The sequence below is a fragment of the Lepisma saccharinum genome, chromosome 30 (assembly GCF_977018435.1).
Source record: "Lepisma saccharinum chromosome 30, izLepSacc3.1, whole genome shotgun sequence".
NCBI lineage: Eukaryota > Metazoa > Arthropoda > Insecta > Zygentoma > Lepismatidae > Lepisma > Lepisma saccharinum.
The window spans coordinates 37,148,822-37,167,993 of NC_139258.1; the positions used below are offsets into that span (position 1 = coordinate 37,148,822).

General features: G+C 37.6%; 1 protein-coding gene across 1 annotated transcript in view; it reads left to right on the plus strand.

Annotated features, from left to right (window-relative positions):
• The first annotated feature begins 1,840 nt into the window (after window positions 1-1,840).
• The window catches only part of LOC145981958 (estradiol 17-beta-dehydrogenase 11-like), a 34,699-nt gene continuing 17,367 nt past the window's right edge, over window positions 1,841-19,172 (plus strand). Inside the window, exons 1-4 of the mRNA XM_083115453.1 lie at window positions 1,841-2,197; window positions 10,028-10,152; window positions 12,120-12,230; window positions 16,458-16,619. Of these exons, the coding sequence (XP_082971579.1) occupies window positions 1,972-2,197; window positions 10,028-10,152; window positions 12,120-12,230; window positions 16,458-16,619 (624 nt within the window). The 5' untranslated portion in view covers window positions 1,841-1,971. The remainder of the gene's footprint in view (window positions 2,198-10,027; window positions 10,153-12,119; window positions 12,231-16,457; window positions 16,620-19,172) is intronic.

Consider the following 19,172-nt stretch of genomic DNA (forward strand, 5'->3'; position numbering starts at 1 on the left):
GACGCTTAATATTGATCGCCTTTCATTTAGTTCAATCATTGCTCTAAGTTGGGGAAGGGGATGTGGGGGGGGGGGGGGGGTGCTATCACCCCAGTTGAGAAAATTTTCATAAAGCATCCCCAGCTAGCATAACTTCCTGTTCTTCCCATATTGATCCATGCAAGCAACCTTCCCTCTACTTATCCCAAAATACACAAACATAGCCCAGCTAGGAATTTTCACATCGAGCACTGAATTCAATCACTATGACTTTAAGGCTAATGTTGACGTTTTTCCATCCCACGGATGACGCCTTAACGGGGGAGAGGCAATGTGATTTCCTCGTCAAGGCTTAACTGGAATTTTCTATCTTGGGCGTGAAAGGGCAAATATACAGTCAAAATGTGAGTCTTCCTGAAAATTCTAGGCTGTGTTGAGAACATTTTGAGGGGTGTTGGGGTTGTGTGGATAATAAACTTCTCGGACCCACTTAATCATTTCCTGCAGAAGACAATGAAATTTTATAGTTAGCACAAACATACGGATACAACGAATGTGACTCTCCCTTTCAAGAATTCCTGCTTCCAAACTGAAACAACCACTTCAAACTTTCTGCATTTCTCCCTTCTCATACTAACTAAGCCCATACCCCACTAACTAAGTAACTCTATAGCCTTCTCAAACCCGAAGGTTTATGACTGCAGCAACACAAGCCTTCCATCTGTCCCTATCCTGGGCAAGATCAATCCAATCTTTCCCATCCTTACAGATTTTCTTTAAGTCCATCTCAACGTTATACCTCCATTCCGTATAGGTCTCTTACCATCAGGTTTTCCAATAAGAATCCTGCCTCCCCTTGAAATCAAGGGGTCCTGGGTTCGATACGCGATGGAGGCACATAGTGGTTTCGATCCCGCTTTAAACTGAAGGTCCAATCCCAATTAGTCTTACTGTGCATAAAGGGGAGTTAAAGCATCAACTCAACCCAACTTATAAAGAATCCTGTAAACTCTTCTTTCCTCTCCCATTCGTGTCACATGGCCTTTCTAGCTACGTCTTGTTGATTTAATTATTCTAATAATATCTGGGCATGAGTACAAATTGTGCAGTTCTAAATTATGCAACCTTCTCCACTCACCTGTCTCCTCATCCCTTTTAGGTCCAAATATTTTCCTAAGGATCCATCCATACTTTTCAAGGTCCCTTTTTGTTTCAAATACTTTTAATTTATTTTTCTCTTTTAATGTACGGGACCAAGTTTCACAGCCATATAATACTAAAGGTAAAATTACTGTTTTGTATATTTTAACATTCCTTACTCATTCCCATGTAAAATTCACCAATAAACGCTAGATTCGGAGTTCTAGCTCCATTCTTAACGGTGGTGGCTCTTTTGTGAGTACTTTATTCATTGATTTATTTTACATTTCTGTAAAAGCCACTTTTGGCTAATTGCGGATATGAAGATGATTGATTTATTGATTGATTTGGTTTATTTTTCTTCGCTTTTCTCCCACTTTTGGCTAATCGCGAAGATGAGGATGGGTGGTGATATGATAATATTGATGAAAGAACACTCACAAACACCCATGACTGGATTCGAAACCGGGACCTCTGATGAGTGATGATGTGATGAAATTGATTGTCAATGTCATCTAATCATCGGATAACCGACTTGACATTATTACCTTCCATTACCTGCCTATCGACCTGTTTACAGAGCATCTACTTCTGAAGTGAACGTGATACGGCGGCTGGGAAGACAACACAATGGTTCAAGGACATTGTCCGCGGCAGTGATTGGAGATATAAGCTTCGGAAGACAGGAGTGGCCTTGAGTAGCTCTCTACCATTCTTACGAAACAGTTCACACACGCGCACCGGTCAGCCAAGCAGTCACTTCCGATCTATCAAACTCGCTACGAGAGCAAGACGTGCACAAATTCTTCCAACAAGCTTTATATCCGTGAGAATCACATAGAAGACTTCGAAATGAATTTACAAGACGTGCTGGACCTCGTATTGTACTGTGTCCACCTTGTCTATTGCATCGTGGAGACCCTTGTTCTGACCCTCGCACCTAAACGCCTGAGATACAAAAGCGTGGAAGGGGAGATTGTTTTGGTCACAGGAGGTGCAGGTGGCCTTGGGAGGGGCCTCGCAGTGAAATTCGCTAAACTTGGAGCAAAAGTCGTCGTCTGGGATGTGGACAAGGAAGGTAAGTGAAATCTAATAATCACATTATGTCGTGCGGTGCAGTGCATACTACCTTTTTTTTTTTTTTTTTTACATAACGCCCCTTTTCTACCTTTTTAGGACAATGCAGTGACTGATACACACAGCCCAACATCCAACTAAATTTTCTGCAACACCCTCTTCACAAAAGCCCACTGTATGGTCTTGGAAGATAGAAATGTATCTTTACATTTCATAAAAACCGCTTGCACAAAAAATTCTGGATAAATGCCTGAGTCAATGGATGACCGTCAAAGATTTTGGTGAATCACATCTTGAAATGCAAACGAATGCTGTTATTCAGATTATTACGGGATTTATCACGAAATTATTCGGGTATATTTCTCGTATCGGACAAACGGCTGAAATTCCCTAGTTCATTTAATTTGAATATTCGTACTTACGTATTCTGCATTGAGAAACATTGCTGAAGGTGGCATTTCGCTTATTTCACGGAAGTAAGCTCTATTTGCGACATATCGAGTAAGTTTTCTTCGTTTCTTTTTGCCTTTGGTAACACGCAAAATGGCGGTCACAGGTTCACCAAACACGTGTTTGGAAACACTGACTGGGATTGACCGGGATTACGTCATCACACATAGGCTACATCTACCTGGAAGTAAATGGATGCAAGAGCTTTCGTGCATCGGTCACACATTTATATCGAAAAATAGATGATTTACCGGCAAAATTCAATAAACGATGCGAGAAAACACTTCCCCGAACTTCCACAAGTATAAAGAAACTGCATTCGGTAAGTAATTTCTCCTGTAAATTTGAAGAAATCCGTTTGTCCGATACGAGAAATTTACCATTATTTGCCTATTACATTTCGACAGGGTGGTCAGTCTGATTTTGGGGGGCCTCTGACCCGACCTTGTCGCCATCTCAAGTAAATTTTATCGATTTCTCGTTCCATAATAAATTTAACTTTTCCCATTGAGCTAACATTTAAATTAAATTGACATTTGTTTGGTCTTCCCAAAGGCGTACTGGTAACGCGGTAGCGGGCTCGATATTCCGTGCAGACACATTGCACTGTTCTGAACCCACTTTGAACTGCAAGTTTTGTCTCAATCGATTTTTATGTAGTATTGCTAGAACTGAAAACAAAGATTCAAATATTAACTGATATATCGCGAAGCCTAAAGAAATTAGAAAATTCCAAAGGGAAAAAAGTAACAATTGCATTGGCATTATTTCAACTGATTGATAACAATCGAAAAAAGAAAGGACAACAGTGTAAATGAATAGTGATAAAAGCCAGCACGAGTAGATCCAGAGAACTTAACATGAAAAAGTACAGTCGACTGATATCGCTATCTATGTTGTGGGAGAGATATCAATCACTACTTTTTTGTTCAGCTTGTTACTATAATTTCATTCATTCAACAAGACAAACCTCCCCGATAACGTCAAATTAATTCAGAAATGTCCACGATGACTGTCTGTAGATATATTTGCTTTGAGGTCATCCAGATCTCTTGACTTTTCCGCATACACTTCCATTTTGACATATCCCCACAGCCAAAAGTCACACGGATTCAGGTCTAGCGACCTTGGGGACCATGATGTGGGTCCTCTGCGGCCATTCCACCTGCCTCCAAATACCTGATCCAGAACTGCAAGAGCGAAATAGAGAGAGACCCACTTCCGTCTTACTGCAAGTTCAGTTCATCCTTGATACCAAGGACCTGCTGGAGAAGGAGGAACGTCTTCAGCATGTTGAGGTAGGTGGCACGCACCGCTCACGGTATCTTCCTCGAGGATTAGGTGATCCATCGGCACAGCGCGTAACTCATACCACTACACCCGGGAGCCATTTTGTGATACACGCTGTTGAACTTTCGACGCACCAGAACGCACGATTTCAGTGGGGAAACACCAGCGAAAGCTATGACTATCAAATTACACTTTGCATATTGTGAGATCCAAATTTTTCTCAGTACATCCCTAGCCAATAGTATGTTCATTGCTATACCGGGTGGGGCACGTAAAAGTGCCACAGCGAATAGTTCTTAAACGCGAAGGTTTACGGCAGTTCTGACGTCACTATATCTTTTGTTAAACTTTTCCACTCGATTCACCTGATGAATGAATATCCGCCACAACTCTTTTTCATTATTATTATTTTTAACATGAAAATTGTTAGGAAAAAGGATCTTACTTGCCTCTAGCCTGGATGAAGGTTATTTCCACAGATCGTAATTTCAATCATCTCAGTTGTCACCACATGTCTGACCCCTTGTCAGAATTCACTCTCCTTACTCCTTTGCTCTCATCATCCCCGATCCTGTCACAATCTTGTTCACTCGCCAACTGTCCCTCTCTCTCGATTCCACAGAAGTCTCCCCAGTCAGTCACCTCACGTTTGAGTAATTACTTAATAAGCATTCCTTTCTCTGTTTCCTGATATGTTAAGGATAATAGCAGACATGTCACTTTTCCCCAACGCCTTAGGTACGATACGATACATTTTTTTTTATTTATTTATTACTTTTCACTCATATAATAAGTTGTTGATCTTATATAAAACATATGTATCTTTGATTTTAAACATATTTATGATATTTATTTATTATAGCAATAAGGTTCCGAAAATGTAAAGGATAAGTTTAGAAAACATTTTTCATCGTCTTCATTGCAAACATAGTACTTGAAATGACATTTACTGATAAACAACATGACAAGGCAATTGCAATGGGAATTTCCTGCTTTTTTTGCCAGATAAGTTTGTTTACATGCACGAACACTGTAATAATGAATTGGAGATTCTTGTGATATTTCAGTGACGTATTAATGACTACTGTCTATCAACTGGATCACATCTTATCTCATTTCAATTGAATGGAACTCTCCTGGTCCTCGAAAGTGAAGCTGGTGCACTTTGTTGCAGTGATGTGTAAACAGTGTGTGAATTAAGCCGTTTCCTTTGTGGGGATGAGCTCTTGTGCTGAATTTAGGCGTAAACAGGAAATGTAATCCACATCCCATAGCTTGAATGTAAATCCAGTCTCCTCTGGATGTTTAAATTCATATTATCATTCATTATTATGCATTGTTTTGTTGCTAATCATAGTTGACACCTTTGCATCAAAATCTCAATTGTTTCATTAATGCTATACTCTGTCCCAGCTACCTCTGGAGCAAGGCCGCATTCTTACTGTGCCCCTCAAGCAGTACACGCTGCTGGAAGGCTGGTAACTGCAGTCGCTTCCCTCTCGCGTGTTCATTGGTGGGGCCGTCATGCGTCACTACTTGCGCAGAGTCTTGTTTTCGTTCGCCTGCTCCGGGGATACCCGGGACAGAATATAGAAGAGCGGGAGGGTCAATTTTACTGGCGGTCAAGTGGGGCAGTCTGGACTTTGTTTTGTTCAACATTATTACAATGTCAATCCGTATCTCCGTCCTTATTTGTACTTGCATCATGTAACGCAGCCCCTTCCATTTCAAAACATGTCCCTTCAATCGGGACATTAGACTTTCCGATAATTGTCGGCACCCTGAATACGCATGATACTTTTGTGACCCGCATTCTGCTTGTTGTTTGTGCGAAAACCGCGTATCAATGGCACTTCTCGCTTCTTATTCGAGGTGATCTCCCTGAATTTGGTCCATATCTTCTTGTGATGTCTGTGGCAAATCTGGATGCTGGGCATTGCGGACGCCCACACTCACGCTGAGGCCACCACTCAGCAGCACCATTTCTATGAGATCTTGACGAGTTTGTGACATGCTGGTTGTTACTTGCCTGGACCCCCACACTTACCTCCCCACTCGAGTTTCGGTGCACTTCGTACTCGGCTCTGATTTGTCTAGGGGTATCTTTCTTTGTACGACAATGCACGTGGGTTGCTACAAGTCAGCATAATTATATAATTAACTACAAGAGAAACCTTATTGCTATAGGGGGATAAATTACTTTGTCCAGCATTTGTGAAATTAAAAACGGAATTTTTTTGTATTTTCTATAGTTTAATTAACGTAAAATTTGAAGTATATACATGTCGTATCCGAACGTTCATTTCTCTAATTATCGGGCAAGAACTCTAATTTTGATGTTGGAATCTCTATTGTTTGTGCCTGGATGCTTTACATTTCATGAATTACATCGGGAGTACGCTTGTCACAAGGTAGACTCGCGTTACTCCAAGAAACGTCTTAACAGGCGCGAGGTCGCCCGACGTGTACATTTCTCAACGCTGCACAGTGACAAGACACTAGGCTGTCCGGCGCACCGTAATTACATCAAAATAACATCCAGTACAAACTACCTTTTTACCGGTAAACTGGACACCAAGGCACTAGCTTGCCCGGCAATCCAATCTCTTACAGCATCCATTGCGGAAGATCTGTCCTCCGGTCCTAGCTGACCGAAGCAAAAACAGCCTCTCCCTTCCAGGTCTCAGTTAAAACAGCCGACCTCCCCCACTCTCATCTGGGAGTTTATATACGTTTTGTTGGCGTCTGTTGCCAACCGCCCTTCTTTCAATTTTTTTAATCTTTAACAGCTAAACTGCCCGCCTTTTCCTTGAACGTTCGAAACACGAAGAAATAACAGAGCTACATGGTTTTTATACATGGAATATATACAAACCTAAAAATGCATAATAAATTGAGATACACTTATCACATATACATATTTTTATACACATAATTACCTAATTAATTAACACATTAATAAATATTTCAATAAGGAAAAATCAGTGTTGCCCTGACACGGGCATGGTTCAACCTGGAACAAGGATAACAACCTGCCATTACTTACATTGCTGACAATCCTACTTCGGTCAATACCAACTTCCTTCAGAATCAAGTTATGTACAAAACAACTTCGTGTATCACATGACCCTTTCCCATGAACATGAGCTGAATCCAAGATGGCGGACTTCAAGATGGCGACTAGAGACCAGACATGCTCTGTCCACTGGGCTCCTTGACCACATTTACATCGGTGACGTCAGAACTGCCGTAAACCTTTGCGTTTCAGAACTATTCGCTGTGGTACTTTTACGTGCCCCACCCGGTATAGCAATGAGCATACTATTGACTAGGGATGTACTGAGAAAAATTTGGATCTCATCTCAGTCTTGTCTCAAAATTGATGATGAATTCTTGACTGAGAACCTGAACTACTGTATTCGCTTACATACTTGCTACCACTTTTTCCAGTCACTTCCTTCTTCAGTCATCTCCTAGCCACTGTGACTGTAGTACTTGCCTTATTATAGTTGTCTGTCTGGCAATGGACTAGCCAATGACTATTTGGCTGTACACTCAATTTACTCAAATACTGTCAGTGGGGAAACACCAGTGAAGGCTATGGCTAATAAATTGCATGTCACTTTGCATATCGTGCATCTCATAGTCATGGACATTGTTAATAATTTTTGTAGGGGTGTCAGACTTTTGATAAAACTTAAATAACAACAATAATAATTATCATCATCATCAAGGATATCATTATTAGGCCTACTATACAATAATAGTTAATATAACCTGTAAAAAGAAACCAATTTCATTCTTAATAATAATAGTAATTACTACTACTATATCTTTTGGGAAACTTTTCCACTCGATTCACCAGAGGAGTGAATATCCGCCACAACTCTTTTTCATTATTATTATTTTTCACATTTTCTTGAACAAAATATGAAGTGATTAATAAATGATTCTAAAACTTATGAGACGGAAAAGAGGAATAAACAACATAGTCATTGCATTCCACATGTTAGGGCTGCTTTTGAGGCACATTTTGATTTCTGTTCTTTCTGACAGTTGCATGAGAGTTCACTCAGTATTTAAATGTCCTCGGAAAGCTTGAATTTGCTTTCAAAGATCCTTGATTGAATATACAATGCCAATCAAACACTGCAAATCTACACTCTGATGAGTCACTTCAAGTGTTGTGCTACTTCTGGTGGCTTCGTTAAATGAAATGGAACAGCTTATGAATGAGTTAAAATTCTTCGTGATCTTTACATTTTTCGATCACAGTTTTACAATTTTTGAATTCTTAAATAAGAAATGCCATGTTCGTTTTTGTTACTTGATTTTTATTTTACAACAAATTTATGAAACAGAACAAGCAATTTAAACCCATAAATGTCATGAACTACATGTAAACTATTTGTAGAATGTGCATTTGAAACTAAAGTAATGTCCTTTCAACCAGGGGTGTCCACAGGGGGGTTTCATGATGCACCTGCATCATGGAAATTTTGGCGGGGGACAACATTTTATACCAATTCTATATATCTTCACACAAAAATGGAGGGGGGATCGTTTCATTTGATTGGCTTGTTAATTATTTTTTGTTTTGGTTATTATGTACAGTTTTTCTACCTTACGGTGGGTGATCGCGGCGATAGGATTGAAATAAAACACCACCTCTTATGCCTTTAGAATCGGTTTGGAAGGGGGGGACATGCTGTTCATATTAATACAAGGTTAGTCAAGCAGACAAACTGCTAAGAATAAGGTTCAGTACACTAACAATGGCAGTGAGCATGAGCAGTTTTGTACGTTATATGTTAGCAAACATGAAAGTGAGCCTAAGGTAAACATATATTGCTTAAATATGTCTGTATTATATTGTTCCGCAAATTTTGTCTGACCAAACTAATTTAAATAAATAATTCGGCATAAAGAAGAGCGGATTTCTACCTTTTTTGGGGGGAGTGCATCATAGGCCTTGAGGGCATAGGCACCCCTGCTTTCAACTAGATCTTATAGTGGTCAGTGATAGTATCTGGTTAAAGAGACTGCTGTTCAATAGGTATTTGGTGTCAATTGAAGAGTTGAACCTTGCTAACTTTCTTTGCTGCTAATGCTAAACACCTGCCTGAGAAGAATGTGAATCATAATAATATGAACCTACAGTTTATGTGCACTTAATTACCTTCCTAATAAGATTACCCATCTATAAATGATCACTGTCTTCAAATGTGCAAAATTCAGAAAGGTTTATTATTGCATGGAATGTTTGATTTCTATAGCCTATTTATATTTTGCATTCTAACCTTAAAACTTACATTGCAAAAAAGACACTTAGCAAATCGCTAAAAAAAATCAGGTTCATATACACACCAACACCATATAGCACTTCAGTAAAATGGAAACAGTTAATAAACAAATGCTACTAGGGGTGGCCATTCCATCTTTATCTAAAATCTTTACATAAATTATTTTGTACATTACATGGTACCATAATATTAAATTAAAGCACATGCACTGTGAACATGGACATCCGCAGGATTTTTTCCAGGGAGGGGCAAGGAAGGTATTTTTTCCAGGGGGGCCAACATGGCATATTTTCTCCAATAATAGTGTTCATACCTCAAAAAAACATTGCTTAAATGTGAATTTTTCATGTTTATGCAATAATTAACACACATTATTGTGGCTGAAATTAAAATATATGTGTGAAATATGTAATTTTTTGTTGACTTTCATTTCCCAGGGGGGGGCCATGCCCCCCCCTTGCCCCCCCTTCCGGACGCCCATGACTGTGAATATTTAGTACCATAAAATAAAGTCTAGTTTAGAAAAAATTACTTGAGTTTTGCCTCTTAAGGTTCTTGTAGCCGCATACTGTGAATTTTACTTCTTTCTCATGACCTTGAACAGAAATTTCATAAAGGAGTGATATGATCCCCTATGGCTTCCTTTTAAATATCAAACATTTAACATTGTTTCACACACACACATCACCCACCAGCAGCACTACTCATACTTGTGCATACCACTGTTCTTGTTACAAAGTATTGTATGGAATTTCAAAATAATTTATGCAACTTTGTTTTGTCCTCAGGAGCAGATGAAACAGTTGCAATGATTACAAAGGATGGAGGAAAAGCATATGGCTACCAGTGTGATCTTTCCAATAGGGAAGAAATATACCAACAAGCAAAGAAAGTTCAGGAAGAAGTAGGGAAGGTGTGTACAGCATATGATCTTCATTTAATACAATTTGTTCTGTTTCATCTTTTCTTTAATTATAGATGTAGAGCACATGTATCTATTTTGTCATCAACAATGGTAACCAAAAAACTGATATTGTGTATAAAAATCATGATTATGTAGCGTTTAAAATGTTATACTGTCCCAATCATTGCTTATATTAAACATAAATAGTTCTTATATTTCAAAACTTTTTATAACTCCTTGCAGTATATTTGTAGTTTGCAAAAGGTACATGTGTTGATTTCCACTTCAATAAGTAAGATTGCATCTGAGTTGCATGGTAAGGAATTTAGATAAATGTTTCTTTTTTAGAATGCAAACTCACACCATTCCGTAAAACTAAACTAGTGGAAGTTTCACAAAATTTTTAGAGAATGATTCAAGAAGACCTGGAATGAGATTTAAAGTATCACAGAAATAGGCCTTAAAAACAAATATCATAATGAAGCAGAAACTCAGTATATTCACCAAATACATTAAAAGTAAGTAAAAGAATGGGGGACCACAAGTGATATTATGTTCACAAATTGAATTCTGAAGAAATTTATGTTTACAATCCCAGAGAATTGAGAATTTCATTCATGTAGATGATTTTCTTTAAGTGGGCTCTGCTTCTTTGGTTAGGACTTCTAAAAATCTAGCCATATATCTCTCATAGAAAAAAAAATTGAAGTGGATCATTTGGCTCTAATATAGAACTGGATTTATTTTTTCAGTGTTCATTAACAAAAAAAAATGAATATTTGCCAATTGAATAGATGTCTGTGGTACAGTTGAGAAAATACCCTTTCTTACAAACACAAACACAGCTTTTTTTATATTTTAAAATGTAGTTATCACAAGGAAGAGAAAAATTTCAATTTCCTGCTGAATACAATTAATTTCTTGTTCTAATCTTATTTATATACATATGGGAGAACCAGTGGCGTGACCAGGATTTTTGAAAAGGAGGGGTTAATTGTACTTTTTTTTTAGAAGTTAGCCCCCATTTTTGCCATCTTTTCCTGCCAAAGGGGGGTTATAACCCCCACCAACCCCCTCCCATTGAGCACGCCATATCCTGCTGAATGAAGATATTATTATTATTATTATTATTATTATTATTATTATTATTATAAAATAAAAATAATGTACATAGTAGTCATAGTATTCACCCAGCAGAGAACGGTTTTGCAGCAGATATCAATAACATCAACATCATGTTGTTACTACTAACAGTGGCAGCGATTAGGGGGGTTATGGGGGCAGCTGGCCCGCACTTTTTACCACTTTTGCCCCTGAACTATGCTAAACCTTATCTACCAAGGGAAAGTAACTGTCTTTGCCTCCTCAGTTTTGGAACCCAATCGCCACCACTGACTACTAATAAAACTGTAACCCAAGTAATCTTCAATTAAATGTTTACCCAGTGAAAATTGCTGACTCAGAATATGATTGCTCTTCTGAAATAGAAATTGATACATTTTTTCCCCCTTTAGCAATTACATTTTTTAGGGATTAACTGTTAGTGTTAAATTTTTGTTACCATCCATTAATAGTCAAAACAATTTCAACTGACCCAATGATGCTGGGTCAGGACTGGAAGTTTTGAAGCTCACACTGAGAATTGAACCATTTGGCAGTGAAGGAAACATCTTATTACTAATCATCATCATCGACACATAAACTTCATATTTTTCATCAATAAGTCAGGTTTTGTCTATCACTGATTGGCTACTATTTTATGAAATTCACAGTATGGTATTTTGATCAAACTATAATCCCAGTTATTGAAATTAAGATAATTTTATAATCAAGTCTTCATATTTCAATATTAATGATTCACAAGACATCATACTGTATGAATTATGTTGGTATTATTAGTATTAGTTTATAAGTGCACTATATAATTAAATCAAATATTTAGTTATTTGTTAACTCAATTTTGTTTACCAATACAGGTGAATATACTGATCAACAATGCAGGAATTTGCAGCAGACAGCTATTTTTAGACATTCCTGATGAATCTATTATGAAGACATTTGAAGTTAACACACTTGCACATTTCTGGGTATGCTGCTATTTTATCTTTAACTAGTTTTTAATGACATATTGCAAGTAACAAGTCTTCACTTTGTAGTAAATGTTAATTCATAAGTGGAAATACTAAAGGCTACATACAGATGTTAACAGAGAAAATTTTAAAGAATTTGTTATACTGTTACTGCAATTATTCATTAAAATTAATTTATTTAGTTGTTTTTTAAGTTGTAAATAAAGCAATGGTACATCTGTCAGCAAACTTAGATTTATTATTGATTCTTATAACCCAAGTAACCAAAAGTGGTTGGCCTAACGTTTGGCGAACCGTACTGAAAATGATTGGCGAAACTTAAGAACATACCGTTGGGCAATGGTAATTTTGGATGTGGTTCTAACGTTGGCCAAATGTGTGGTTTTTATGTTGTGCCATCATTTGGTTTTATGTTGGACCAACGTACTGAAACTAAAGAATAGACAGGTTTGTGTTCTGATATATACATAATTTATTGTGAGGCCAAATATAAACAATAGTACAAATTATTTATGAAAATAAAGAAACTCACAGAATTTTCTCAGTCACATGGTATCATTGTTTTCAAGGCACTGTACCTTCAAGTGGTAGCTTTACATAGTTTTTCATGGAATTTAGCCTGCACATAACATTGTTTAACCATCTTCACTCACAATAATACCTGTAAGAATGTTCTTGTTCTACAACAGCTAAAGAGACAAACAATAAGCAATTCCCAACACATCTTTCATCAATGGCAGCTGACAAATGACTGGTGAGTGACTGCAAGTTCAAAATAGCTTTTACTTTCATTAACAAAATATTATATTTCCAGTATGTGCTGTTACTGAAATATTTGAAGAGAAACACTGTTACATGTCATTTATTTTACACTCTAGAATTTACAGCATACTCTTAAAAGTTGTCTCAGCATGATAAAGTAGTTTTTATTAATGATTTTGACTAAATTTTCCATGGTTGGGCAAACTTTGGTAACCACCGTTGACCCAGCGTAAGACCAATGTCAATTTGCCAACCAACGTAAAGCCAACTTTTCCCACATAAGGCTTTGGCCCAAAAGTTGTGGTTACTTGAAATTATGCTGTTTACATGTTGACAAAGTCTATTCTAATAAGCTGTAAGTGATGGTTACTTTGGCCTTCAGTAAGTCTGTAGGGTGGCAATGCATTATCATCCTTTGCTTTAGAAGGTTAGTACCTGTTACTGCTCCTGGCATTCAGTGGTCTTTCATCCACTGGAAGACCTTGGCAGCAATCATGTGAGTACTTCAACCACCCACGAGGAGCGCTGGAGAAAACACATGCTTTCCAATATCCAAAAGTGGTTAGCCCAACGTTGGGCCAACCATACTTAAAATGTGGCCAAACATATGAACATACAGTTGGGCAATGGTTAGGCTATGCTTCCAATGGTACTGAGAACTAAAGTATAGATAAGTTTTTGTTAATTATATATATAAAATAAAAACTTTATACATATTACTACCTTCAAGTGGTAGCACAAAACACCTTTCATGGAATTTAGTCTGCACATAACATTGTTTATTTTATACATATAGATCATGAACCACTTTCTCAAGAATACCTGTAAGAATTTTCTTGTTCTGTTGCAGCTAAACAGACAAACCATATAAATTTCCAACACATAAATATCTTTCATTCATGATCGCTGACAAAGAACAAGTTAGGAATACCTTCTACTTTCATTAACAAAATCTTATATTTTCAGTATGTGCTGTGACTGAAACATTTGTTACCTTTTTACACAACACTGTTACTTCTTAGTTTCTTACAGCATAATTGTCCCAACTTAAGACCAACTTCAATTTGCCAACTAACATAAACCTAAACTTTCCCACATAAAAACTCTAGTTGGCCAAACAGTTCTGGTTACTTAGGGTTGTTCTGCCAGTGAGAACTCACTCTTCCCATCATGGAGGAATTTGAACACTTGGTTGCCATATTCACAGTGAAGGGGAAAGAAAGCAACTGACACAGGGATGGTGAATGGAAAAGAATTTGCCTTTGAAGGGTTTGATATCACTTGCTTTCCCTCTTGAAGGACTCATGTCACAACATGGTCAGTCTCCATATTTGCACAAAACATACATTTGGCAACAATGGCTCTTATCAGGGGGGAGGGGTATTATTGTTCTTTACTAGTTGCTAAGTCTGCTTTAATTTCTTTGCTTGTAATTTCTTTATCCTGCCATCAATTATGTAAATTACCCATTGTGCTAAAGGTACGAAGAATATATTATAAAATAACTGATAATTATGAAATTATACAGAAATATGTCATATTATGAGAAAATTGAAGAAATACATTGTAAAAATGCTAAATTAGTAAAATATGTCAAAATATGTCTTATCAAGTTCATCTATTTAGGCTGATTTTCATCAGATATGTAAAGATCTGAACCCAGTATTCAATCCGATGCCAAATTAAAAATATATTATAACATAAAATCCCGTGCCCTAATAATAATACAAGTTTAAATGTTCAACAATCGCAAAATATATCGATGCATAATGTGAGGTGAAAATCAAGGACAAACTCTTGAAAATTAATAAAATGCCTTGACTTGCTTAGCATGTTGGTGAGATACATGGGGGTGCATATAAATAAATAAAGCAGTGAACATTTTTGGAATTCCGTGACAACAACCTGCTTACTTGACAGATATGCTGCATTCATATAATGCTGTCACTCAAAAACTCTGATAATTATACTAGTCTCGCAGATGACTGTTGTCTCTGAATTATTTCAGCATGCTGATTTCTAAAATGAAATCCATTTTTACTTATCACGCCTAGTTTTTGAGAAAACTGCAATGTATTAACTGCCTTAATTTCACAATAAAATGTGAAATTATTATAATAAATAAATAATATAATACAATAAATAAATGGTAGTAAAATATTGATTTCTATAATACAAATCCTCCAATTTTGAACCATAAATGCACATACAATTGTGAGCATTTAATGCATCTTCCACACATTGGTATGACAATTGTATGAACATTGATTACATAAGTTTTATTTCTGAAATTCTTCATAAAAATTTTCTTCAGAACATGTCCAAAACTCAATGTTAGAATATGGTTGGTTGATTGAACATAGTGACGTGGAGAAAAATTCTGACCTAGGGAAAATTCCTGATGTGGTAAGAAATTGATGTAATTTCAATGATTAGCATTCAAAATACTTTTAGAATCACCCATTGGTTTGTAAACAACCAAAATTTCCCTTGTGTAAATATATTTTGTTGTGTTCTGTAATAAAGGGAATGGAATGGCGAATATGAGAAATTTAATGATTGCAAAAAATCCTGACGTGATGGGAAAAAATGGATGTCAGGTGCATGATCAGCATTCAAAATACTTCCAGAATCATCTATTGCTTTGAAAACATCTGATTTTTTTTTTTTTTTTAATGTTGATCAGTGTAATGAAAAGCATTCAAAATCTTAATATCACAGTTTATTTATAAAAGAAAGATACATTCTTCTATATTTCAATTTCCTTTGGGTGTTGACATGTGACTTGCACACCCAGAGAAAATACATTTATTGTATCTTTATATGTCATTTCTTTAATAATACTTAACTCTTAAGAATAAAGACCATTGGATTGAATTGAATTGAAAGTGCTAAAGCTCATAGTTTCTTACCAGAATGAAAAAATAAATCAGTTGTCAAAACTAGCACATTTCTGCATTATTTAGCAGGAAAAAATAATAATCTGATGAAAAATATTACATTATTTTCCAGTTGGAATATATCTTGGAAGGTGAACATCTTGTTCAATCGATTTAATTGATTTGACTTCACTTTTCTGCCATTCTTGGCTAATCAGGAAGATGTGATGAAATTATGAGACACTCACAGAACACCTATGCCCAGACCAGGAGTTGAGTCCATGACCTATGGATCTTGTTCAACTTAAGGCTACAAAAACCTACTGATATGTCGCATTCCAATGTTTAACAATGCAAGGAATGCAAGATAAGGTTTTTGGTTTGACTACAGGCTAAGAAATTTATTGTTCATTAAAGATAATTTTGTCTAATGAATTTCATCATAGTTGTAAGTCAGCAGAGTATGTAATTGGATGTCAGAGCCATAGCTAGAAACTCAGCACTGCAATAAGAATAGAATTATGCCCTACCATATTTTTAGTGTTGCAACAAACTAAATCCTTGTATATTCCATTTTTTCCAGACTGCCAAAGCTTTTCTACCTGACATGATGGAAGCAAACCATGGTCACATAGTCACAGTAAGCAGCTTAGCTGGAATTGTAGCAGCTCCTGCTTGTGTTGATTACTGTGCTACAAAATTTGCAGCATTAGGATTTGATGAATCTCTTACTTTAGAACTGCAGGTTAGTTATGTTTATTAGAAAATTCAACTGTTACGTATGTACTGTGTGTATGTATGAGACAAATTAGCACATACCTAGAGTCTAGTAAGATACGAGGCGCATCCAGAAAGTAAGTTTCCCTATTTTTTTAAAAAAGAAACCAACACAGTTTCAGGAAACCATTTATTGGCAACAGGTACAGCAAAGGTTCAGCTATATTTCAACATAGCAACCACCACAATTGAGACACTTGTCGTATCGTGGTATAAACTTTTGAATCCCACTGTCGTAGAACTCTGCCGCCTGTGAATGGAACCAGCGTGTGACAAACGTCTTCAGCTCTTCATCATTGCCAAAACGCTCACCGGAGGACAGGAATTTCTTGAGGTGCAAGAAAACGTGAAAATCGCTGGGAGCCAGATCAGGACTGTAAGGAGGATGATCAAACAACTCCCAGCCAAATTCCGTCAAAACAGGTGCTGTGCGCCGAGCTGTATGTGGACGAGCATTGTCATGGAGGAGCACAACACCTGCAGTAAGCATGCCACGCCTCTTGTTTTGAATGGCACATCGCAATTTCCTTAGTGTTTCACAGTAATGGTCAGCGTTCACCGTTTCACCTCTGGGGAGGAAGTCAATGAGCAAAATGCCCTTCCTGTCCCAAAACACGGTGCACATCACTTTCTGTACCGACAGCGTCTGTTTGAATTTCTTCTTGACCGGAGATCCACTATCCACCATTAACTGCTGCTTGGTTTCCGGGGTGAAGTGCGAAATCCACGTCTCATCGTCCATGACGATCCTGTCGAGGAAATCATCGCCGTCATCATGGTACCGTTGCAGGAATGTCAGTGCTGCTCCTGAACGATTCATTTTGTGTTCGGGTGTCAGGTTTTTCGGCACCCACCTGGCACACAATTTTTTGAACAGCAGGCGCTGCATGACAATCTCATGCCACACGGATCGCGATATCTGTGGAAAAAGGCTACTCAACTCCGTAATCGTGAAGCGACGGTTCTCTAGGATGCGCTGCCGCACCAGCTCAACCAGATCGTCAGTGATGAGGGACGGACGCACACTGCGCTCTTCATCATGGACACTTTGACGACCTTCCGAAAACTGCCGACACCAGCGACGCACCATCTGCTTACTCATAATGTTCGGCCCATAGACCTCACAGAGCTGACGATGAATGTCAATCGGTGCAATGCTTTGTGCATTCAGGAACTTTATCACCAACCGAACCTCGCATGCGGTGGGAGAAGGAATACGAGCTTCCACTTCGGACCACTGCTGCCTCGCTACTGGCGTCAGGCGGGATCTGTCCGCCTGGCATATGATTGATACGTCTTAGCTCTGCTGCGCATGTGCAATTTACATGGCTCATTATGTTTACTTTCACGGGAAAAAAATAGGGAAACTTACTTTCTGGATGCGCCTCGTATATGAAGAAATTTGAGAAAAAAATGCTTGGCTGAATCAGAACTTGAAACCGCAATTTTTACTCAAATTTTCATGTAGTACATCGCTTGTGTGTGCCAAATAATAAAGTAGAAATTCGTAATTCATAATTTCAAAGTTTTGAGCTATCTATTGTCAAGATACATATAGATCAATTTGCTTCTCAGACTACCCCTACAGGGTTATCCTATACAGTTTTCACTGTATTGAGAAGTTTTGTTGGCACCTCCTTTGCCTCCAACTTGTACGTTGTTGAGGAACTGAGTGAATAGCATCTTTTAAATCAAGACAGGCTAGAAATACATCCATATTCTTGGCGATTCATTTCTCAATAACTGTTCTATGGTATACACATGATCCTGTGTTTGGCTTTTGCGACCAAACACCCCTCTGGTCTTCTACAATGTTTTCCACTACTGCTTTCTAAGCCATCTCTCCAGCACCCTTGCATAGAGCATATGTGTAACCGAAGGGGCAGATGACCATGTAGTTTTTACCCTTTTCATGAGATGGGATAATGTTTCTTCTCCAGTGATTTGTAATCCTGTTCTCATTCCATTCTTTTTTAAACAGCTTAGTTAGGTCTTACTTCTGGGCATCTGTATTTCATTATTTCTGGGGCAATCACATCCGGTTCTGCTGCCTTCCAAGTCTCCACCTTATCTACTGCAATTTGTATTTCACTCTCTTCTACATACCCTCTAAATCTGGGCCAAGGACTTTCTGGATGTGGTCCATATATCACCCTATTTCTTCCTGGGTCATTCATCTCTTTTGGATTTTTTCAACTTAGTGCTGCACCTTCATTTTCCTATAATTAACTTTTCATTATCTTCATTATTTCTTGTGGCTTTCCCAAAACTTTCCCCTGAGGATCTTCACAATTCCCCAGAACTACCATGTACTCTTTTCCCTGGCTTTCTTTCCCACCATATTTCCAAATTTTCCATTATATTATTTCAGATTCCTTTACTGTTGTTTTAACTTCATTCCCCTTTTCAATGTAACTACTCCTATCCTCTTCTGTTTGTGGCTAATGTATTTTTTTCAAACATCCTTTCTATTTTCCCTTTTTGTTGAATGAATGAATGTTTTATTTTACTTTGCGTTTCT